The 22097-nt window shown below is 53.2% G+C and overlaps 1 protein-coding gene and 1 pseudogene across 3 annotated transcripts; both read left to right on the forward strand.

Annotated features, from left to right (window-relative positions):
* Window positions 1-700: 700 nt before the first annotated feature.
* LOC120688024 lies at window positions 701-10699 on the forward strand (annotated as a pseudogene).
* Window positions 10700-19510: 8811 nt separating this feature from the next.
* LOC120688026 (chloride channel protein CLC-d-like) lies at window positions 19511-21668 on the forward strand. Of its 3 annotated transcripts, XR_005680947.1 has the most exons (9): window positions 19511-19698; window positions 19808-19885; window positions 19968-20023; window positions 20217-20294; window positions 20381-20537; window positions 20619-20720; window positions 20803-20849; window positions 21195-21390; window positions 21437-21668. XR_005680947.1 is itself a non-coding variant. In XM_039970148.1 (8 exons), exons 1-8 carry the CDS (start codon window positions 19657-19659, stop codon window positions 21271-21273), a joined length of 639 nt encoding a protein of 212 aa, XP_039826082.1. In that variant the 5' UTR covers window positions 19511-19656; the 3' UTR covers window positions 21274-21668. The 3 variants fall into 3 exon arrangements, 2 of the variants coding, with proteins under 2 accessions (XP_039826082.1, XP_039826084.1); XM_039970148.1 differs by having other exon boundaries at window positions 21195-21668; XM_039970150.1 differs by having other exon boundaries at window positions 20803-20844; window positions 21195-21668.
* Window positions 21669-22097: the final 429 nt, after the last annotated feature.

The following is a 22097-nucleotide window of genomic DNA, read 5'->3' on the forward strand; positions in this document are numbered from 1 at the left end:
CGCGAGCTTGGCTCGATGGCCTCCGCTGCATCTATAGGGCCAGGCCCTACCCCTTGACCAGGTATCCAAACATAAGGACCCTGCATCCCGGGAGCCTGGTTCCCTCATATGCAGGGAACCAATCAGGCCCTTAATTGGACTACGGCCCCGTGGAGCATCACAGGCCGTGTTTGGTTTTTTGCATGGAAATACTGTAGCACGTTTTGACCGCTAATTTAGAGTACCAAATGAAGTCTAATTATAAAACCACCTCCACAACCCCCGTGTAAATCGCGAGACGAATCTAATGAGGCATTTGACCGTGCGATTAGAGGATGGTTACTGTAGCATCACTGTAGTAAATCAACAATTAATTACCGCCACTAGATTCGTCTCGAAAAGTTACACCTATCCCTGAAAAAGTTTTGCAAATAGACTTCATTTAGTACTCCATGCGGGCGTTTGGCTTTTTTTAAACTTGACAAGACCTGTAACCAAACACGGCCACAGTGTCGTTCGCAGCTACTGTTCCCAAGTCAAAGTCCGACCGCGATCACGTGCTCTGGGCATCTATTCCGCCCGTGCCATCTCCCCCGGTCGCTGCGCCGTCGGCCCCCCGTGGCGGAGTCAACAGCCCTCCGGCGTGCTCCGGCCCAGATTCCAAACGGCAAACGCCACGCCACTCTCCGCCACCGCGACGACCGACCGCCACGGACGCACGCGCACGGGTCGCACCGAACCCAGTACGCCACCACGCCACGAATTGCTGGGACCTGACCGACTCGACGAACTCTTGGCTCCTGAAGCTTTCCCGGCCAGCACCCAGCAGCCAGCACTTTCTCCCCTACCCCCGCTATCGAGCCGTTGGAATCGCTCGTCCCGGGCGGGATCCGGCGCGCCCCCGGCCCGATCCGATGCTCTCCGGCGGCGACGACGGCGTCCCCGACGGCATCGGGATGGCGCGGCTCGCGTGGACGCGCCTCCCCACCGCGGACGCCGAGGGGGCGGGGGCTGGGCCCTCCACCTCCGCCGCGGCGGCGTGCGACGAGCTCTTCTCCGCCGCGGCCGTCGAGAGCCTGGACTACGAGGTCATCGAGAACTACGCGTATCGGGAGGAGCAGGTATGCGCCGCGCCCCGCCCCCCCATCTGCCGCTTTTTGCCCCCGAGCGTGTGCGGCCAGCTTAGTCGTTTGTGTCGCTGGGTCGGGTGCAGGCGCAGCGGAGCAAGTTCTGGGTGCCCTACTACGTCATGCTCAAGTGGCTATTCTCTCTGCTGATCGGCGTCGGTTAGCACTCTCTAACTCAAGTTGCAAGTGGGGCGTGTGCGGGCTGCCCGCCCCGCGTCCGCAAGAGCCGTGACAGAGGTCGTGGGTGCATGCAGCAGCCCACATGACGCCGCTTGCTTTTGCGGGCTTCTACGGCAGCCCGCATGTGCCCACATCAAGTTACCACGGCAAACTGCATGCATCTTTCTCCTACCTCCAGCTCTCTCCCTCCACGCCGTGACTTCTCAGCTTCTCCCTTCTCTGTTCCAACAAAAACAACGACACCGCCGCCGGTGTGGCCGTCCTTAGACGAGCTCACGAAGTCCGCCCGTCCAGCGTCGCCCCCGAGGCCTCCTCCATGGCCGTCTTGCGCAAGTCCACAAGCCCTCGTCACGGTCGGCGGTTTCTCCTTGCCCACCCAGGAGGCCAGGACGCCATGGTTCAGGACCTCAAACTCTCCATCTCAAAGGTGAGTCCCAGCTGAATTGACTTGAAGACCGTGCTTGCTTCCTCCTGCGTTCTGCTCCTATGTCAAGGCATTGCAGAGGCCATGCGGCTTGGCGTCGGAGGCAGTGACGCTCCACATCTCGGCAAGTAGCACATCAAGAGCAGGACCCGGTCCTGCAGGCCAACATAGAAGTCATTGTACAGGAACAGCTACTCGACGCCGCCGTCGACGACGAGATCGGGCAAGAACACGTCGTCGTCTACCACCGCCTCTACGCCACTCGCTGCCGCGAACGACGCCCAGACGACGCTGGCCAGCTGTGCGCGACAGGCGGTACGGGCGCGAGCTCGCTACTTCGTGGTGTCTGCAGCTAGTCGTCGTCCCGTAACGCGGAACAGCTTATTGCCGACGGAAATACTATGCGGTCTTTGCGGCGCCGCTGGGTATGGCAAGCTAACCCACATAGTCCGCTTCAACTGGTGGGTTCGCGGGGCAGGCTATGTGGGTTTGCGGCGCGCGTGGAGCCGGCGGGTTCGCAGATTGGCCCGCGCCACTTGCATCCTGGTCTCTAACCCATCCTTTGTTTTGTTTTGATTGCGGTCTGTCCAATTCTAAGCTCTATGTAGTAATGGAGATTTCAGTGGTGTGCAAGTAGCTTGTACATTATTTAGTCTGACATTTTTTTATTTTCCTTGAGCCTCTCTCTAGTTGCCCTGACTAAACTTATTTATCACTGGGAATCTGTTTAAACTTATGTTTCACTGGGAATCTGTTTATATCTGACTGATATAAACATCACTGAATCTGTGAGCCTACTTACCCAAAGTTTAGTTCGGACGAGTCTGGTCATTTCGGAGTTGGTTTCCTCTTATGTCCCAAATACTATTGCCCGTACCTCAGCCTCATTAAAATGCGGGACCAAAATAACCTACACTAGTCCAGTATTTTTGAGTGCAAACTCCAGAATATAGAAAAACCATATAAACTCGTCTGCATACAAGGTTCAGATACCCTTGTTGTTTAGGCTGTATAATTGCTAGAAGATGGGGATGACTAGTTGAGGGGATGACTAGTTGAGTACCAATTATTATCTTTTCAGAAAAACTTGAAACTCAGCATGAACCACAAGATATCGATTAACAGCATAGTAGGATGATTGCTGCTAAGGTGCACTGTTTCTGTTTAATGATACTGGACATTTTTGGTATGCATCATATATGGCACTGTAACCTCTAAGTGTTGTACTATTATTCTCATGAAAGTGGAATCCCAGAATATCTTTTAGTATTTGTTATCTACCATAAACTACAAATTCCCTTTATCTTTATCACAACTGAGATTTTTATCATCGATTTAGCAAAAAATTAAATTTGACCACAAGTCATATCTTATTAGGATAACCATTGCAGTCTGTGCATCTGATCTGTTAAAATGTTCCTATAGACTATAGCAGTATTTACATTAATGTTAATATCTAGAAAAATGATTGAAAAACCTAGTGTATTAGGGTGGGCAGCATCTTACTCAGTTGTTGTACAAACAAACATCATGAACTCATAAATTGTCCCTGACTATATGGATTTGTCTTGCCAGGTTCATAAATGATTTCCGCACCATATCTCAAAAAGGAAACCCTTTGTGATGGTATAAGCGTAACATGTGTCTTATGATTCAGCTAATTGGAAACTATGCCTCATGACTTATTTGATTAGTAAATAGAGACTCTAAGCATAAAAGATCGTATATCTGTTAGTGATATATGGTACACCAATTTTTATTTGCACCGTTCCCAGCTGTTTCCAGTAGTTGATTCTTCTTGCATTTGATATCATTTTCTGGTTTGTAGGTACTGGATTAGCTGCTATATTCATAAATTTGGCTGTGGAGAACTTCTGGATGGAAATATACTGCAACGTTTGCTATAATAAAGCATTCGTATTTTGTGGGATTCTTTGTCTACACCATTTTCAATTTAGCCCTTGTCTTATCTTCTGTATACATAGTCACAAACTTTGCTCCAGCAGCTGCTGGATCTGGTATTCCAGAGATCAAAGGTTATTTAAATGGTAAGGTTTTAATTACTGAAAGTTCTGGTACTGGTACTCTCAGAAGTTGGTGATGTAGTTTAAAGCCTTAATGCAGGAGTGGATACACATGGAATCCTCCTTTTCAGAACATTAGTTGGGAAGGTGAATTTACATTTGCTTTCTTCAGCTATATGATGATCGCAGACTGAGTATTATATTCATATATACTGCTGTGTTGTAATAGATCTTCGGGAGCATTGGATCAGTTGGAGGTGGATTGGCTCTAGGAAAAGAAGGGCCTCTTGTTCATACTGGGGCCTGCATTGCTTCTCTTCTTGGACAAGTGGGTTTATGATCGTGATCTGAACATCTCCATTTAACACTATTTCCTCCACAAGTTAAAGATGTGGATGTATGCTATGTACTTCTATCATGTGGTCTTGTATATTCAGAACAGAGTTGAACAGAACATGCAGTTCTGGTATCTTATTGTCTGGAAAAGGGTCATAGGAGAGTACATAAACCATCAATGTCAAAAAGTATAAAAATAGCTTCTCTCAAGCAGCAATGTAGGAAATCCTTGGTGAAACTTTGCCTGTGATGCTTACAACACCAACTGATTGACTACTTATAGGGTCCACCTGTACTTTGAATTAATGTTGACTGGTCCAACAAAATTTGTACACAAAGGCTGACACCCAACACATAAAGACACGTCAGCAGATTAGCCTTTTTGTTCTACTTCATTTCCACCTGTCAGCATTTTATTGTTATGCAATGTAAATATACTGTTAACTAATTCTAATGTGCATGTGCATAGGGTGGATCTGCAAAATACCACTTGAGTTCTAGATGGGTACGGATTTTTGAAAGCGATCGTGATCGGCGAGACCTTGTAAGTTACTTTTGACCATGCAATTGATTAACTTATGCCTCCATGACTAGCTATTGTATATAGTCACTCAGGCCCGTTGAAGAGGGTGAGTGAGGTGTGCGATGGCATAGGGCCCACGAATAAGTGGGGCCCCACTCGTAGATATAATCGTCCATATATAGCTATACTAATATTCTCCAGCCACAACTATACTAATATTCGTCCAAACACAGCTATACTAATACTCCCTCCATTCCAAAATGTAAGTCATTCCAACTTTCTTATTGAGTCGAAGTTTCTTAAGTTTGACCAACATTATAAAGAAAATTACAAACATTTATGACACCGAATCGATATTGTCGGTACCCTACAACTGGGGTACCCACTCCTACTGTACCAAGACTCGCGTAGTTATCTGTAACTACGCCCTAAGGAGCTGAGCAGCCGGACTCCTGGGTTCCGACTCCATCTCACCGGACCAACGGTCCCGGACCCGCTTCCCGTTCGGGGACGGGTCCGGTGTCACCACGTGTCCCAGAGGTGGAAATGCTCAGCGCCTGTGGCCGCGGACCCGGATCCCCGCAGGTGGGTCCGGGTCCTCCACGTGCCTATCCGGACCCCCCGTGAGCTCTCGGCTTAGCCAGCTGCTCGGGAGGGGTCCGGAGCCGCCACGTGTCACGCAGACGCGGGCGCGGGCGCAAGCCTTCCGCTGGAAGCTCCCTCACCCACCCGCATTAAGTGCGAGTGGTTGAGGCAGGCTCTGCTGCCGCTGGGCACGGGGCAGTTTTTGTCAGTCCACACTGTGGATCGCCAGTTACCGAGGCGGCTCGTCAGTTACCAAGTGCACGCTGCTACAGTGGACTGAGTCAGTAGTTCGGCGCTTCATCATGACCTCGACGCGCGGCTGCAGAGGCTGGACTCTACTCTGACAGGACAGCTCAAGACCATCCCTGGTCAGAAACTATGCACGGAAGCCGACGACAAGATCTCCGGATCTGAGGCATTGAAGGCCAAAATGTAGTTTATAATACATCGCCGGGTCCACATGTCGGGGCCCGCTCAGTGTACGTGCTCCCCTTGGACATATAAAAGGGAGAGCACGCCCGCTAGAACACACAATCTCCACACAATCTCCACACGATCTCCACACAATCTCCACACAATCTCCACAAGCCAGACTGACTCAAGCTCACGCAACCTTCTCACTCTCGTGGGAAGGCAATACAACACACAGTGGACGTAGGGTATTACGCTCCGGCGGCCCGAACCACTCTAAATCCTGCTGTGTTCCTCGTGTTCTTGAGTGAGACCGATCTAAGACTAGCTACCCCCTGAGTATACACCCTCTGGCTAGGGCGGGTGCCTTCCGCCACCCGGCTGTGGTTTGCAGCACCACGACATTTGGCGCGCCAGGTAGGGGGCTTCTAGCTGGTCGCAGTTCGTCTCTTGCCCATCTCCATGGCTCGGGTGGTTGAGCACTCCCACCACCGCGACGACGGGGAGATGACGGAGGGTGTGGCGTCATCCGCGCCACACGCCTCTCGCCTTCCTGCGCCAGGGGCAGCCGTGCCCGTGGAGCAGCCACCGTCGGCAGCGGCGCGCGCTGCACGTCGGCAAGAGTCAGGGCGCCCGTCAAAGGCCCCCTCACAAGCTGCGAGCGGCGGAGCGACAAATCCCAGCTCGCAGCATACCTCACTCATGAGAGGAGGTCCGCTCCGGCGGAAAGCCGACTCCGGTCGCACCAAGCCCGCTCCGGCGGAAAGCCGACTCCGGTCGCACCAAGCCCGCTCCGGCGGAAAGCCGACTCCGGTCGCACCAAGCCCGCTCCGGCGGAAAGCCGACTCCGGTCGCACCAAGCCCGCTCCGGCGAAAAGCCCACTCCGGTCGCACTAAACCGACTCTGGTGGCTCTCTCCGGCGGAAAGCCGACTCCGGTCGCACCCCCGACTCTACATCTCTGTAAGTCCTACCCTTAGAGGCCCAGCAAGGAATAAAACATTTTCCTTTGTAACTAGGTAGTACTTCCGTGTGGTCCAGTCCGGTGAGCCTCCCCCGTGGAGGGGTCCGGACCTCTGCAAACCAGGTTCAGGGAAGCGTACTCACCCTCCGGGGAGGTCCGGAGCCGTGTAGCCGCTTAGCCTGGTTCCGTACCCTAAGCTTGCATGCTCTACCTCCCTAGGGCGAGTACCGTAGTACCTAAGACTGGGGGCCCGGAGGTCCGGACAGCTCCGGCCTCATAAACCCGTGTTCTGGCTTACATCGCACATCTCATGTACATCTAGTTATAAAGGAAAAATTTATTCCCAGTTCGCCTCTAAGGATGTTACATTCCAATTTCAATCTACGCATTCTGTTTGCGCTAACCCCCACGTGGCTTCTTACTCTTGTGCGGTGATTGTGGTCCGAATTGAGTTGGCTAGTTAGTGACTTAGCTCGAGACCCCTCATGGAAGAGAGGGGTTCGGACCCCTAGGAAACTGCAGGTTCAGGGAAGCGCACTCATTCTCCGGGGAGGTCCGGAGCCGTGTAGCCGCTTAGCCTGGTTCCGTACCCTAAGCCTGCACGCACCACCTCCTGTGAATGAGTGCCGTAGTACCTAGGACTGGGAACCTGGAGGTCCGGACTTTCTCTTAACCTAAAGGCCGGCCCCTTGAGCTCCGTTCACTGAACCTAGCTGTCTATCTCAAAGGATTACCACCAACAGGATTTGGGACCCGTGGGCACGCTACTAAGCATCTACCTTGAGTCATGTGCAGGTCCAAACGTGATGATGCAGCAGGTGACCCAAAGGATGGATGATGCAGGGCAAGACCCTTGCGGCGCGCACCGCTGGGCGCCAGAAGCAGCCAAGTTGCTCACAGTAGTGGCCCCACCTGCGGGTTCGTTGCCTTTCCCGAGGCGGGCCCGGGGGCCACTGTCGGTACCCTACAACTGGGGTACCCACTCCTACTGTACCAAGACTCGCGTAGTTATCCGTAACTACGCCCTAAGGAGCTGAGCAGCCGGACTCCTGGGTTCCGACTCCATCTCACCGGACCGTTGGTCCCGGACCCGCTTCCCGTTCGGGGACGGGTCCGGTGTCACCACGTGTCCCAGAGGTGGAAATGCTCAGCGCCTGTGGCCGCAGACCCGGATCCCCGCAGGTGGGTCCGGGTCCTCCACGTGCCTATCCGGACCCCCCGTGAGCTCTCGGCTTAGCCAGCTGCTCGGGAGGGGTCCGGAGCCGCCACGTGTCACGCAGACGCGGGCGCGGGCGCAAGCCTTCCGCTGGAAGCTCCCTCACCCACCCGCATTAAGTGCGAGTGGTTGAGGCAGGCTCTGCTGCCGCTGGGCACGGGGCAGCTTTTGTCAGTCCACACTGTGGATCGCCAGTTACCGAGGCGGCTCGTCAGTTACCAAGTGCACGCTGCTACAGTGGACTGAGTCAGTAGTTCGGCGCTTCATCATGACCTCGACGCGCGGCTGCAGAGGCTGGACTCTACTCTGACAGGACAGCTCAAGACCATCCCTGGTCAGAAACTATGCACGGAAGCCGACGACAAGATCTCCGGATCTGAGGCATTGAAGGCCAAAATGTAGTTTATAATACATCGCCGGGTCCACATGTCGGGGCCCGCTCAGTGTACGTGCTCCCCTTGGACATATAAAAGGGAGAGCACGCCCGCTAGAACACACAATCTCCACACAATCTCCACACGATCTCCACACAATCTCCACACAATCTCCACAAGCCAGACTGACTCAAGCTCACGCAACCTTCTCACTCTCGTGGGAAGGCAATACAACACAGTGGACGTAGGGTATTACGCTCCGGTGGCCCGAACCACTCTAAATCCTGCTGTGTTCCTCGTGTTCTTGAGTGAGACCGATCTAAGACTAGCTACCCCCTGAGTGTACACCCTCTGGGCTAGGGCGGGTGCCTTCCGCCACCCGGCTGTGGTTTGCAGCACCACGACAGATATGTTATAAAAATATATTTCATAAGGAGTCTAATGATACTTATTTGGTATCATAAATATTAGTACTTATTTTAAAAACTTGGTCAAACTTAAAATGGTTTGACTCTCAAGAATGTTGGAATATTGTAACGGAGGGAGTACTATTCTTACCTTCTTAGTCTTCTTTAATATTTTATATATTTCAAATATTGTATAGATTAGCATATTCTAGAGCTACATATTTGTGTGGAAAAATATCTTCGTGTTCGTCTGGTTATTTAAGTCGCTGTCACATCGGATGTTTGGATGTCAATTAGAAGAACTTACCATGAACTTAATATAAAACTAGTTGCATAAATTATAACTTAATCACAAGATGAATTTATTAAATATAATTAATCCAAGATTCACGTGGCTAATTAGGCTTAATAGATTCGTCTCGTGATTAAGTCACGACTTACACAATTTTGATTCGTCTCGTGATTAAGTCACGACTTACGCAATTAGTTTTATAATAAGTCTATATTTAGTACTCCTAACTAATGCTCAAACATGTGATGGGACAACGATTTCAATTTAAGTAAGGAAAACAATTTTCAATTTAAGTTATATTAGATAAACAATTTTCAAATTTAGGGCCCCAATTTATGTTTCGCACATGGGCCCCCAATTCCTAAAGACGGCCCTGGGGTCACTCATGACTACTTTTTTGTCATCCTCTCCACTTTAAGCTTCGAATTATCTTGAATTTGTTGGTTTTCTTATGCCATTTATGTTGGGATCTTAGCTTCTTAGATGCCCAAACAGGGAGCATGAACAGTATGAAAAATGACAATAAAAGTAGGAACTTAATTCTCCAGTAATAGCCAGGAAGATTTAACCCTTTACACTGTGGAGAGAGAGGGCTATTTATACCCTAAGCCTTCGGCCGGGTTTTCCTAAATTGCCCCCTTCCAACTCATTTACAGCTCACTTACAACTGGTTTCAAGGTAAAATTACAAGGTTAGAGGTGTACAACTCTGACCTTCTCACGTATTCAGGTGTACAAACCCGACCTTCTCACGTATTCACGTTTTACACGCACGCCTGCACCGAGCGAAGGTCTTCGTTTCCTTCGGGGGGCTCCGGGGGTCACGGCCCTGAAGGTCCCGTCAACGAGCGATCAGCCGTCACCTTCGTTTCCGAAGGTGATCTCTTTACCCGAAGGTCCTGGTCTTCAAACTCGTGCTTCCGAGCAGCCATTCGTCACCTTCGTCCCGCCGAAGGTGATACCCTTCGTCACCGAAGGTCTTGGTCTTTGAGCTTGCGCTTCTGAGCAGCCATTCGTCACCTTCGGCCACCCGAAGGTGATATCCTTCGTCATCGAAGGTCCTGGTCTTTGAGCTTGCGCTTCTGAGTGACTATCCGACACCTTCGGGTATGCTTGCCTTCCTCTCATTGGAGCCCTGCAAACGAGTTAGGCAGCATTTCCGAGGGTGGGGGCTTGACCCGAAGGTCCAATCCCCAACAATTTAGTTTTACTTTCCAACTACTAGAACATCTTATTGACCTGAAAAAATTTGTAATATAGAAGAAAGTTGAGTGCAGTCTTGTTCCAGAACTATTTGGGTAGTATAGAAGATGGATGCTGTTTATTTTGTGATACACTTACCATGTGGTAATACTGTTGAACGAGGTCGTGTTTATGGAGTGGTTCAATGTGAATGATCTTGTTTGGCATGCCATTAAATTGCAAGACTTGATTGTTTAGACACTCAAGTCTACCCTTTTTATCCTTGTGTTGTAAAATAGCAGACATATCTGCTTTCATGTGAGAATTGATAGGAAGCATCACGATCACCCTTCCATGCTGGTGCATCCTTATCTCTCATATCTTATTGCTATCATATTTGCCTGTATAGGTCATGTACGGGAACCAGAGGATGTTTTGTAGTACTATTAACTTATATTGATCAGTTACCTTAAACGTTCAACGGAATTGAAATGTCGATTGATGAAGCTGTTTCAAGTTTTTTTTAATGTGGCAACTTAATTTTTTTAGGTTATACAACTTAAAGTTATTTAGCCAAGCCAAGTTGAAATTGTTAAAGTATGCCCTAAAAAAAGGTTGTTAAGGTAAAGCAGATTTTTTCCCAAATAAGTTTTTATTCAATTTCTGTTTTTCTTAAACTCGTTATTTTAACACTTCTGATTAATGACGGGAATAATTTCTGTATTCCTCCAACCCTAGAAGGGTGGGTATATATAATACCTACACATGGTCCTTTATATACATGGGCTCAATATACTCCAACACCCTCCGCAGTCTGAACTACTGGCGCAGCGGTGTTTAAGACTGGACAACAAGAAAGCTAACACCCCCCGCAGTCTGAACAACCGACGCAGCGGTGTTCAAGACTGGACAAGATGAGAGTACAAGTAGGGCACAAAAGTGCTAATACCCCCCGCAGCCACAACTAGCCACCGGCTACGTTGAGGCTGGATCGAAACTCCGTGAAGGTCGACGAGGGCAGCCCCTTGGTGAAGATGTCAGCAAACTGGGAGCTAGTCGGGACATGGAGTACCCGAACATCGCCGATGGCGACTCTGTCGCGCACGAAGTGTAGGTCGATCTCCACGTGCTTCATCCGTTGATGCTGGACGGGGTTGGTGGAGAGATACACGGCGCTGACGTTGTCACAGTAGACGAGCGTGCTCTTGGCGAGCAGGTTGTGGAGCTCCGCCAAGAGCTGTCGTAGCCAGGACGTCTCCACCACGCCGTTATCGACAGCCCGGTACTCCGCCTCGGCACTGGAGCGGGAGACAACCGGCTGCCTGCTTGGACGACCAGGAGACCAGGTTGCCGCCCAGGAAGACGGTGTAGCCGGAGGTGGAGCGACGAGTGTCCGGGCAGCCAGCCCAGTCAGCGTCGGTGTAGACCACCAGCTTAGCAGAGGACGAGCGGTGAAGTACCAGGCCGTCCACAGTGCCACGGACGTACCGGAGGAGACGCTTCAGCGCAGCAAGGTGTGACTCCCGGGGATCATGCATATGAAGACAGACCTGCTGAACAGTGTAGGTGAGATCCGGCCTGGTGAAGGTGAGGTACTGCAAAGCGCCGGCCAGACTCCGGTAGGCAGTAGGATCAGCCACCGGATCACCCAGATCAGCAGACAGCTTCGCCTGAGTGTCGACTGGAGTGGAGCAGGGCTTGCAATCAGTCATCCCAGCCCGCTCCAAAATATCGAGGGCGTACTGCCGCTGGTGAAGGAGAAGACCAGACGGGCGAGGCTCAACAGTGACACCCAAGAAGTGGTGGAGCTGACCGAGATCCTTCATAGCGAACTCCTGCTGCAGAGAGGAGATGACACTCTGAAGCAACTGCTGACTGGAAGCTGTGAGCACAAGGTCGTCGACATATAGCAGCAGATAGGCAGTCTCATCCCCTCGTCTGTAGATGAAGAGAAACGTGTCAGACCTGGCCTCGGTGAATCCCAGTGTCATCAAGAACGTGGCGAACTGAGAGTACCAAGCCCGAGGAGCCTGCTTCAGTCCATAGAGACTTGTTGAGCCGGCAGACCATATCCGGACGACTCGAGTCCACAAATCCTGCTGGCTGAGAGCAGTAGACAGTCTCTGACAAGGTGCCGTGAAGAAACGCATTCTTCACGTCCAGCTGGTGCACAGGCCAAGTGCGCGAGAGCGCAAGTGAGAGGACCGTGCGCACCGTAGCGGGCTTCACGACCGGGCTGAAGGTCTCATCATAGTCCACACCAGGCCGCTGAGTAAACCCCCGGAGAACCCAGCGAGCCTTGTAGCGCTCCAGTGTGCCGTCAGCCCGACGCTTATGCGTCCATATCCACTTGCCAGTCACCACATTGCAACCAGACGGACGCGGCACGAGGTCCCACGTCTGGTTGGCAAGAAGAGCCGCGTACTCCTCTTCCATCGCGCGACGCCAGTGAGGATCCGCCAAGGCGTCGCGGACAGAGGAGGGTACCGGAGAGACCCGCGGCTCTCCCTTGGTGGCGGAGAGTCGCCATGGGATGGATATGCCGAGGATCCCGATGGATGGCTGGCGGGTGGTACACCTCCGGCTCGGCTCGAGAGGGAGCCGGCGGCGGCAACGGCTTCGGTGTCGACGTCGCAGGAGCCTCCGGAGTAGGAGGCGGCGCCGGTGTCGACGCCGAACGACGCCAGTACACCTGCACCGGCTCAGTGTACCGCTGCGGCGCCGGGGTCGTCGCCGAGCGATGCCGGTACACCTGCACCGGCTGAGCGTACCGCTCAGGTGCAGGGGAAGGCACCGGGGCTGTGCGTGGCGCAGTGGGAGACACCGGGTCCGCGCGTGGCACGACCGGTGGTCCGGGTGGCGCGCGTGGCGCGGTCGCGGGCACCGGGGCTGCGCTCGGCGTAGCAGGGATCACCGGAAGTGGTGCCGGTGCGCCGGGAAAACCTGCAGGAAAAGGACAGACAGGTAACAGTGGCTGAACCACCGGGTCAGTCGGAAACAGAGACGCCAGCTCGGGATCAGAAGGTGTGGAGGAGGTGGAGTAGGGGAAATCCGACTCGTCGAAGACGACGTGTCGGGAGATCAGAACGCGGCGAGAGGTGAGGTCAAAGCATCGATACCCCTTGTGGTCAGGGGAGTACCCGAGGAACACACAACGAGTCGAGCGGGGCGCCAGCTTGTGAGAAGCGGTGACAGAGGTGTTAGGGTAACACGCACACCCGAAGACCCGAAGGTGGTCGTAGCGAGGAGGGGTACCGAAAAGAGCGTGGTGTGGAGTGGGAGCAGGAGAAACAGTGGACGGAAGGCGGTTAAGCAGGCAGGTGGTGGTGTGGAGGTTCTCAGCCCAGAAGCGCGGGGGGAGAGTAGCCTGGATCAGAAGGGTGCGCACGACGTCGTTCGTCGTGCAAATCATCCGCTCAGCCTTGCCGTTCTGAGGAGAGGTATACGGACAAGACATACGCAGCTGAACACCCCGAGAAAGGAAGAAAGACCGGGAGGTGGAGTTATCGAACTCCCGCCCGTTGTCACACTGGACGGCCTTAACGGTGAGGCCAAACTGAGTGGACACCCAGGCAAAGAAGTGGAGGAGGGTGGGGAAGGTCTCAGACTTGGCGCGCAAAGGGAAAGTCCAAGAGTAATGAGAAAAATCATCAACAATGACCAGATAATATCTATAGCCAGACATGCTGAGTACAGGAGATGTCCACAGGTCATAGTGAATGAGATCAAAAGCATGCGCAGCATGCGAAGAAGAAAAAGAAAAAGGAAGTCTAACATGATGACCTAACTGGCACGCATGACAGAGGTGCTCAGCAGGAGCCCTAATACATGGAACATCGGTACTACGGCGGAGCTGAGCCAAAACGTCGCGGCCGGGGTGACCAAGCCGGCGGTGCCAGGTGGTGGAAGAAGGCGTCACGGCAAAAGCAGAAGACGAAGAAGCCGAAGGCGAGATAGCGGAAGCAGGAAGAGTGTAAAGGGGTCCCGGGCTGTCACATCGGAGGAGCGGACGCGGGGAAGCTGAATCCTTCACAGTAAGACCAGAGGAGTCAAATTTGATAGAACAGAAGTTGTCAGCAGTAAACTGGCGAATAGAAAGAAGGTTGTGAACCATTCGAGGAGCAACAAGAACATTAGGAAGACGAGGCCAGGACGGCGCGAAGAGTGGAGCAGCGCCAGTGAACATGGCCGCCGGCTGGAGCTGAGGACGAGGCCCCCCTCCCGGACCCTGGAACGGCCACATCGAGATGCGCCCTGACCATGGGTTACTGAAGGATGGCCAGGGCGTACCTCCAGCGGCAGGGGCAGGAGCGGGAGCCGGAGCCTGTGTCGGCGCGCCCCGACGGCCGCCACCGGTACCGGTGCTCCCAGAAGCAGGGCCACCAGTGCCACCACCAGTGCCACCACCACCACCCCGTCGCCGGCGACGTCCACGGCCCCCCCTCCGGTCTGCCCGGCGGGAGCAGCACCAAGGAGGGAGGTGGCAGGAGCAGCGGAGGAGGCCGGTGGAGTAGCAACGAGCGCGGCGGGGGCGGGCGAGGACGATCCGGGCGCGAGACCCCTTGTGATCTCCTCGAGGGCGAGGTCGTCCCGGACCTGCAGGAAGGTGGGGAAGGGCCTCTGGCGGGTGATCCAGCCCTTCAGGTGGTCGTAGGTGCTGCTCAGTCCCCGTAGGACATTGAGCACCAAGACCCGATCGGACACCGGATCCCCGAGGTCGTGAAGAGCATCGGCCATGCTCTTCATCCGCCGGCAGTACTCACCGACGGAGAGGTCCCCCTGCACGAAGGTGCGGAAGGTGGCGTCGAGCTGGAGGGCGCGGTACTCGGCGTTGCCGAGGAACTGCCCCTCGAGCGCCACCCAAGCCTGCCGCGCGGTGCCGCCGTGGGTCCTGACGACGTCCTGTAGATCTAGGGAGATGGTCCCGAAGATCCAGGACATGGCGACGCTGTCGAGGCGCAGCCACGTCACGTCCCGCGCCTCGATCGGCGAGTCGACGAGGATGTGGTCGTCGAGGGCGTAGCGGTGGAGGGTGAGGAGGATCTGGTCCCGCCAGCAGCCGTAGGAGGAGGAAGCGGGGTCGAGGAGGACGGAGACCAGGGCCCTGATGTTCTGGATGCCGGCTGCCTGGAGGTGGAGCTGGGCGACCATGGGGTCGGTCGGGTCGTACCGGGCTCCAGATCCAGCTGGCGTGGCCTGGTGGGAGGAGGCGCTGTGCTCGGGGTCGACTGGCTGGCCGGAGGAGATGCGGAGGCAGCGTCCCGCCTCGGCAACTCGGAGAGCGAGGGCGTCGGCCGTGGCGCGCTCGCGCTCCCAGGTGAGGGCTGCCACACGGACCCGCTCCTGGGCCGCCGAAGCCTCCGACTTGGCGGCGAGGAGGGCCGCGGCGAGGGCGGCGTCGGCGTGCTGCCCATGGAAGGCGGCGGCGGAGAGCGGCGCATCCGCGGGGGCCATCCCGAGGCCCAAACCACGCGGGATCGAGCGCAGCGGCGTCGGCGGTGGTGGCCTGCTTGCCCGCAGCGATCGCGGCGCGATGAGCCGCAGCGGCAGCGACGGCCGCAGCACCGGCCAGCGGCTGCAGCAGGGGCTGCAGGGGGCCGGTAGCACACCCCACGCCCTCTGCGCTTGCGCTACCAGTGCCAGCGGCAGCAGTGGTGGCGTCCGCGGCAGCAGGGGCGCGCTGGGCAGCAGAGGCGGCGTCAGCGGCGCCCCCCGCGCCCCCCGTGCCAGCGCCAGCAGATGCGGCGTCCGCGGCAGCAGGGGCGCGCTGGGCAGCAGAGGCGGCGGCCACGGCTCCCCTGCGCCCCCTGCGCCCGCGCTCGCAATGGCGGCGGCGGCAGGGGTCGGCAGGGCGGGATCTGCAGGAGGAGGAGGCGAGCCGCCCGCGCCGGCGGCTGCGGCCATCGCGACTGCGGCGTAGAGCGGCCGCGGACCTCCCAACACGCCGCTGCAGCAGAGGAGGTGAGGGGCCAGGCGGCGGCGGCGGCGCTCGGCGCAGCACCCCCCGCGCCCGGAGCAGAGGAGGAAGGGAGAGGAGGGAAGGAGGAGAGGGGAAGGGAGGGGGCCGGCGGGCTGCGGCTGGGAACGTGAAGGATCTTTTGTCTTAGAACGTGATCGTCAGGTGCAATAGCTCCGGACCGTTGTACCCTCTTCGCCTTCCAGCTGCGCATTCCTTGGTTGCTGCCTCTGGGTCTTCACTCTGGCACCGTCGTCTCGGCCATCCTGGGAGCGAGGTCCTCTCCACGCTTGCGTCGTCCGGCTTGCCCGACTATAGTCATGATCATAGCGTCGTCCGGCTTGCCCGACTATAGTCATGATCATAGCTCCACCCTTTGTCATGCATGTCAGTTAGGGCACCATGTGCGTCTGCCTTTTCAGTTGTCATCATCTAGAGCGTCAAATAATTTTGATATTATACATTGTGATCTTTGGACATCTCCTGTTCTTAGTGTATCGGGCTACAAGTATTATTTGGTCGTTCTTGATGATTGCTCACATTACTTGTGGACTTTTCCTTTGAAGCTGAAATCTGACGCTTTCTCGACGCTCGCTCATTTCTTTGCCTACGTGCACACTCAGTTTGGTGTGACCGTGAAGGCTGTCCAGTGCGACAATGGCCGGGAGTTTGACACCGTGAAGGCTGTCCAGTGCGACAATGGCCGGGAGTTTGACAACTGCACCTCCCGCACGTTCTTCCTCACCCACGGTGTTCACCTCCGCATGTCCTGCCCCTACACCTCTTCCCAAAACGGTAAGGCTGAGCGCATCATTCGTTCCATCAACAATGTTGTGCGTTCCCTTCTGTTCTAGGCATCCCTCCCGCCGTCCTTTTGGGTTGAGGCGTTGCAGACAGCCACCTACCTCATCAACATTTTGCCCACAAAGACGGTGCAGAAATCCACCCCACACCTCGCCCTTTTTGGCAAGGCGCCTTCCTATGATCATCTGGGTGTCTTTGGTTGCAAATGCTACCCAAACCTATCTGCAACTGCTCCACATAAACTCCTCCTCGGTCTACACTGTGTGTTTTCCTAGGATACTCCCCTCATCATAAAGGATACTGCTGCCTTGATCTCTCTTCCAACAGATTGATCATCTCTCGTCATGTCATCTTTGACGAGTCATCCTTTCCCTATGCTGAGCATGGTTCCTCTCCCTCTGCGGTGGATTTTGAGTTTTTGGATGCTACTGACTTTGTGCCAGCACCTATTGGTGTTGTGCCCAAGTTTCCCGCTGCAGGTTCCTCCTCCGCACAGCCACGTGCGGCTGCGCCTGATGGTGATTCAGCTGGTCCAGCAGCGCATGATGCGCTCCCAGCTGATTCCTCGCCCGCGGACGCGCCCTCGCCCGTGCTGGGCGTCGTCTCCTCGCCCACACAGCCACGTGCGGCCCCCAGGACGGACCTCTTCTCCGCACAGCCACGTGCGGAACTGACTTTTTCACCTGGTGATGCGCAGGGCTCTCCCGCCGTCTCGCGCGGCCCTCCGCCTGGCTTCGCGCCACTGCCCCAATAGCCGGCGCCTGCTGCCTAGGCGCCTCCGGAGCGCGCCATCACCCAAGTCTACACGCACCGGCCCCGTCCCGCCGCGGCATCGACCTCGGCCACCTCTACGGCGCCACCGGCCAGTGCTGCGCCCCCGGCCAGTGCTGCGCCCGTGCCCCTGCCGAAGGGTGCTGTTGCTGTCCCCCTCGTGACCAACCAGCACCCAATGGCCACACGGGCTAAGTCGGGCTTCCGCGTCCCTTCGACATATCACGCCGCTCCGCTGTCTCCGATCCCGAAGACCTTCCATAGCGCACTGGCCGATCCCAATTGGCGTGCTGCTATGGAGGAAGAACATGCTACTCTCATGAAGAACCACACCTGGGAGCTCGTTCCACGTCCTTCGCAGGCTAACGTGGTGACGGGCAAGTGGGTCTTAAAGCAAAAGTTCACCGCCGACGGGTCCCTGGAGAGGTATAAGGCTCGCTAGGTTCTTCGGGGTTTCACCCAGCGGCCTGGCGTGGATTTCGGTGAGACCCGGTTGTGAAGCCTGCTATAGTGTGGACAGTGCTCTCTTTGGCTCTCTCTCGTCAGTGGCCTATTCATTAGCTTGATGTGAAGAATGCTTTTCTTCACGGCACCTTGGAGGAGACAGTCTATTGTGTACAGCCGTTTGGTTTCGAGGATTCCACCTATCCAGAGTTTGTTTGCCGTCTCAACAAGTCTTTCTACGGGTTGAAGCAGGCTCCTCGTGCTTGGTACAGTCGGTTCGCTACACACTTGCTCTCTCTCGGATTTGTTGAAGCCAAGTCGGATACGTCGCTCTTTGTCTATCAGCACGGCTCAGACACAGCTTATCTGATTCTGTATGTTGATGATATTGTGCTCACAGCCTCATCACCGGGTTTTCTTCGGCGGATTATTTCGGCCCTCCAGCAAGAATTCTCTATGGAGGACCTTGGGGAACTACATCACTTTCTGGGTATGCGAGTTCAGCGGTGTGGCCAGGGCCTTCTTTCCCAGCGGCGGTTCATGCTAGATATTCTGGAGCGTGCCAAGATGTCAAAGTGCAAGCCGTGTTCTACTCCAGTCGACACAAATCCGAAGGTTGCTGCTGATCGCGGTGCGCCAGTGGCTGATGCCTCAGATTATCGGAGTCTTGCTGGTGCCTTGCAGTACCTAACGTTCACTCGGCCAGATATTGCTTATGCTGTCCAGCAGGTCTGTCTGCACATGCATGATCCACGGGAGCCTCACTTGGTGGCTCTGAAGCGCATCCTGCGCTATCTCCAGGGCACTCTTGATTTGGGCCTCTTGTTGCGACCATCCACCTCTTCGGATCTTGTTGTCTACACTGATGCTGATTGGGTCGGCTGTCCAGATACGCGCAAGTCCACATCGGGCTATGCTGTGTTTCTCGGTGACAACCTCATCTCCTGGTCCTCTAAGCGCCAGTCGTCTGTCTCGAGGTCCAGTGCGGAGGCTGAGTATCGCGCTGTGGCCAATGGAGTTGCTGAGGCTACTTGGCTGCGCCAGCTCCTTCAGGAGCTTCGTGCCCCTCTTCGCCGCGCTACACTGGTATATTGTGATAATATCAGTGCTGTCTACATGACTTTCAACCCTGTTCAGCATCAGCGCACGAAACACATCGAGATTGATCTTCACTTCGTTCGGGAGCGGGTTGCAGTTGGTGATCTCCGAGTTCTTCATGTTCCGCTTTCGTCGCAGTACGCGGATATCTTCACCAAAGGCCTGCCTTCTTCTTTGTTCACGGAGTTCAGGTCCAGTCTGAAGACTGAACGTGTGCAGTGGCTGACGATCAGACTGCGGGGGCGTGTTAGACTATATTTGTAGCAGGCCTAGATGGGCTAGGCGCATGGGCTTAGCAGCCCAGCAGCCGTCAGGTTGTATGGTAGATGATATCCGTAATAGGCAAGGATCTCCTTGATTGGGTGCTGATTCTATAAACCCTAGTACCTCCTTGCCTATATATATTGTACACCTTTGTACCTTGGTTAATCAATCTACTATTCTACCGAGCCATATCTTCTCTCTATGTAGGCTGTTGGTGACTTCTTTAATGAAGGGTTATATGAGGAGCAAGCCCGACTAAGGGGCATCCCTTTACTGGACTCCAGGCCTAAACAGGTTATGAGAAATATGAATGCAAAGGATGGCTGCAAGAATCAAAAGGTTATGAAGCTTTGTACTCTATTGAGCTATCTAAGTGGACCTTGGAAATTACCATGTATCAGTATTATTCTGAGTTCTAATGCATCCAATCTTTTGTCACCTATGTCAGGTTGTCTGTCTACCTCGTGTTTCAAGAGTAATTGACATTGTCTCTGTTTTGCGAACCAACAAGCATAATGGTTTTCCTGTAAGTTTCCTCAACAGTTGTTAAAACAAAGTTTTCACTCGATTTTCACTAATTCATTTTTGGTCTTCTATTCTTGGTTTAGGTTGTTGACCGTGGGCAGAATGGCGAATCACTAGTCATAGGTCTCATACTTTGTAGGTAATATACAAGCTGCGTGCTCTGATTCATGTCATTGTACTAAACATTAGAGAACTAGTGATTTCACAATTGCATTCTGTGAACAAGACCTAGATCAATGGGTCGTATGTCTACAAGATGAGCGTAGGGGGCAGTAAGGAGAGCTATTATACTGTGTAATAAATATACTGACCTTGTCATCCTCTTGCTGCAGCCACTTACTGGTACTTCTACAAGCTAAAGTAGATTTCCAGAACAGTCCTTTCCCTTGTGGGCCAGGTGTACTGAACAGGTTTGTGTTTATCTATCCATAAGCCAGAATAGCATATTCAATACACTTTTCTCTGGAAATAATTTAATGTTTTTGCTGTTACTTAGGCATAATTTTAGTGACTTCGTTAAACCAGCATCAAGTAAAGGGAAATCGATTGATGATATTCATTTGACTGAGGATGAACTAGGGTTATATTTGGATCTTGCCCCATTTTTAAATCCTTCACCATACATAGTGCCAGAAGACATGTCATTGGCGAAGGTAAATCATGCTTTACTTTTGAAATATACTTCCTTTTCATTGAGATGATTATGTAGTAATTGTTAGTATCAATGATTTCAGGTGTACAATCTCTTCCGCCAGCTTGGATTGAGACATATATTTGTTGTTCCTAGGCCTTCTCGTGTTGTAGGATTGATAACCAGAAAAGATTTATTACTTGAGGTGATAAGCTATACTTTTAGTTTTGTTGAGAAATATATATTTTCTTTATCTGGACTCTCTTCCAAGTGTTATGGTGTTTCAGGAGGATGGCAATACTGCGATGACGGAGCTCCAATCGACGAGTGTAAGGTTTTGATGTTCCTCCTGCCCCCCAAATATTGTCTACATCTGCAAACCTGTACATGGCCACAAGGAACTTATATTCTGTTTGCATTTGCTTCAACACTGAGGTTTAAAATACCGGGCTGCTATTAGTAGTGAATTTTTTATATAATAATTAGTGGTGAACTTTGGTATTGCATTTGGAAGCCTCTTGGTGGTGAACCTCTCATAATATTTCATCAGCAACAAGATTTATGGTTAGATGTTCTTGACACGCTAGAGCAAAGAATTTGGGAAAAGTTCCAATTGTGTTTTTTGCAGCACTAGATTCATTCGCACTCATTAAATGAAATGTGTTATTTTGATCCACAGGGGCTTGCTGAATGGCAGACTGCTGGGCGGTAATGCACATCTGGAACGTCCTCTTCTTGACAACCTTGTGATTGAGTAGATACATAGCAGCACACGTCTTAAGATAATTTTGATAGCAAGCAGTTAACCTTCCGCTGCATATCGGGGCATGCGTATTCTTTACATGAATCAAGCAGCACTGAGCCGACGATGCAGCATGGATTGGATCCTTGGAAGTGTTGCGGATGGGGGAAGCGTTGCGGATGGAGGTTCCCCGTTGCACATCACGTTGCTGTGTCTGCTGTGACTAAGGTAATTTCTCCGTGCCGTGTGTTTAGATTAGGTGATTGTAACTTGCACAGAAATGTTCATACATATCATCCATGTATCTCACGACAAATTCCAAGGCGCCGCGTTAGGCGGTTGTATGTAGAATTTTGTAATGGGTGATGCGATGGTAAAGACAAGTTACTGATGATTCGTTTGTTCTTTTCCTGAAGTTGCGGTAAGCGGCTACTTAAGTTTCCTTCGGTTCCGGTCGGATGGCTACTTGAAAGTTTCCCTCGGCTACTTTTTCATTTTCAATATAACTGAATATGGAACAATGCTGTAATTTCCTTGCAAAAATATAACATTCTACGTTCAAGAGCCACTGGAGATGTTTTCACACGGCCTCTAACTCCTCACGGCAAAGTAATTGAATCGTACAAAGATCATTCCTGTGCCCCGTGAGGCGGCCGTTCGCTTGTCTCCTCCGCGTCGGTGTTGGGGCCAATGCATCGGTGGGCTAGGCAATGGCAAGGTGGAGTCTTTTTTATTGCACAATTTCACCTAAACAAAATACTGCTTCCGAGAAAAACAAAAACGTACAGCCTTTTTTTTTTGCGATTACAAAAACGTACAGCTGTCACTCTGTCAGGTCAT

This window comes from Panicum virgatum, chromosome 9N, assembly GCF_016808335.1.
Source record: "Panicum virgatum strain AP13 chromosome 9N, P.virgatum_v5, whole genome shotgun sequence".
Lineage (NCBI taxonomy): Eukaryota > Viridiplantae > Streptophyta > Magnoliopsida > Poales > Poaceae > Panicum > Panicum virgatum.

Excerpts from the sequence above, each read along its gene's own strand:
- LOC120688026 (XM_039970148.1), top strand. The coding sequence starts at position 19,657 with ATGAGAAATATGAATGCAAAGGATGGCTGCAAGAATCAAAAG. Across the intron at positions 20,024-20,216 it reads ATAGGTCTCATACTTTGTAG|CCACTTACTGGTACTTCTAC; the intron begins GTAATATACAAG and ends CTCTTGCTGCAG. Across the intron at positions 20,538-20,618 it reads AAGACATGTCATTGGCGAAG|GTGTACAATCTCTTCCGCCA; the intron begins GTAAATCATGCT and ends CAATGATTTCAG.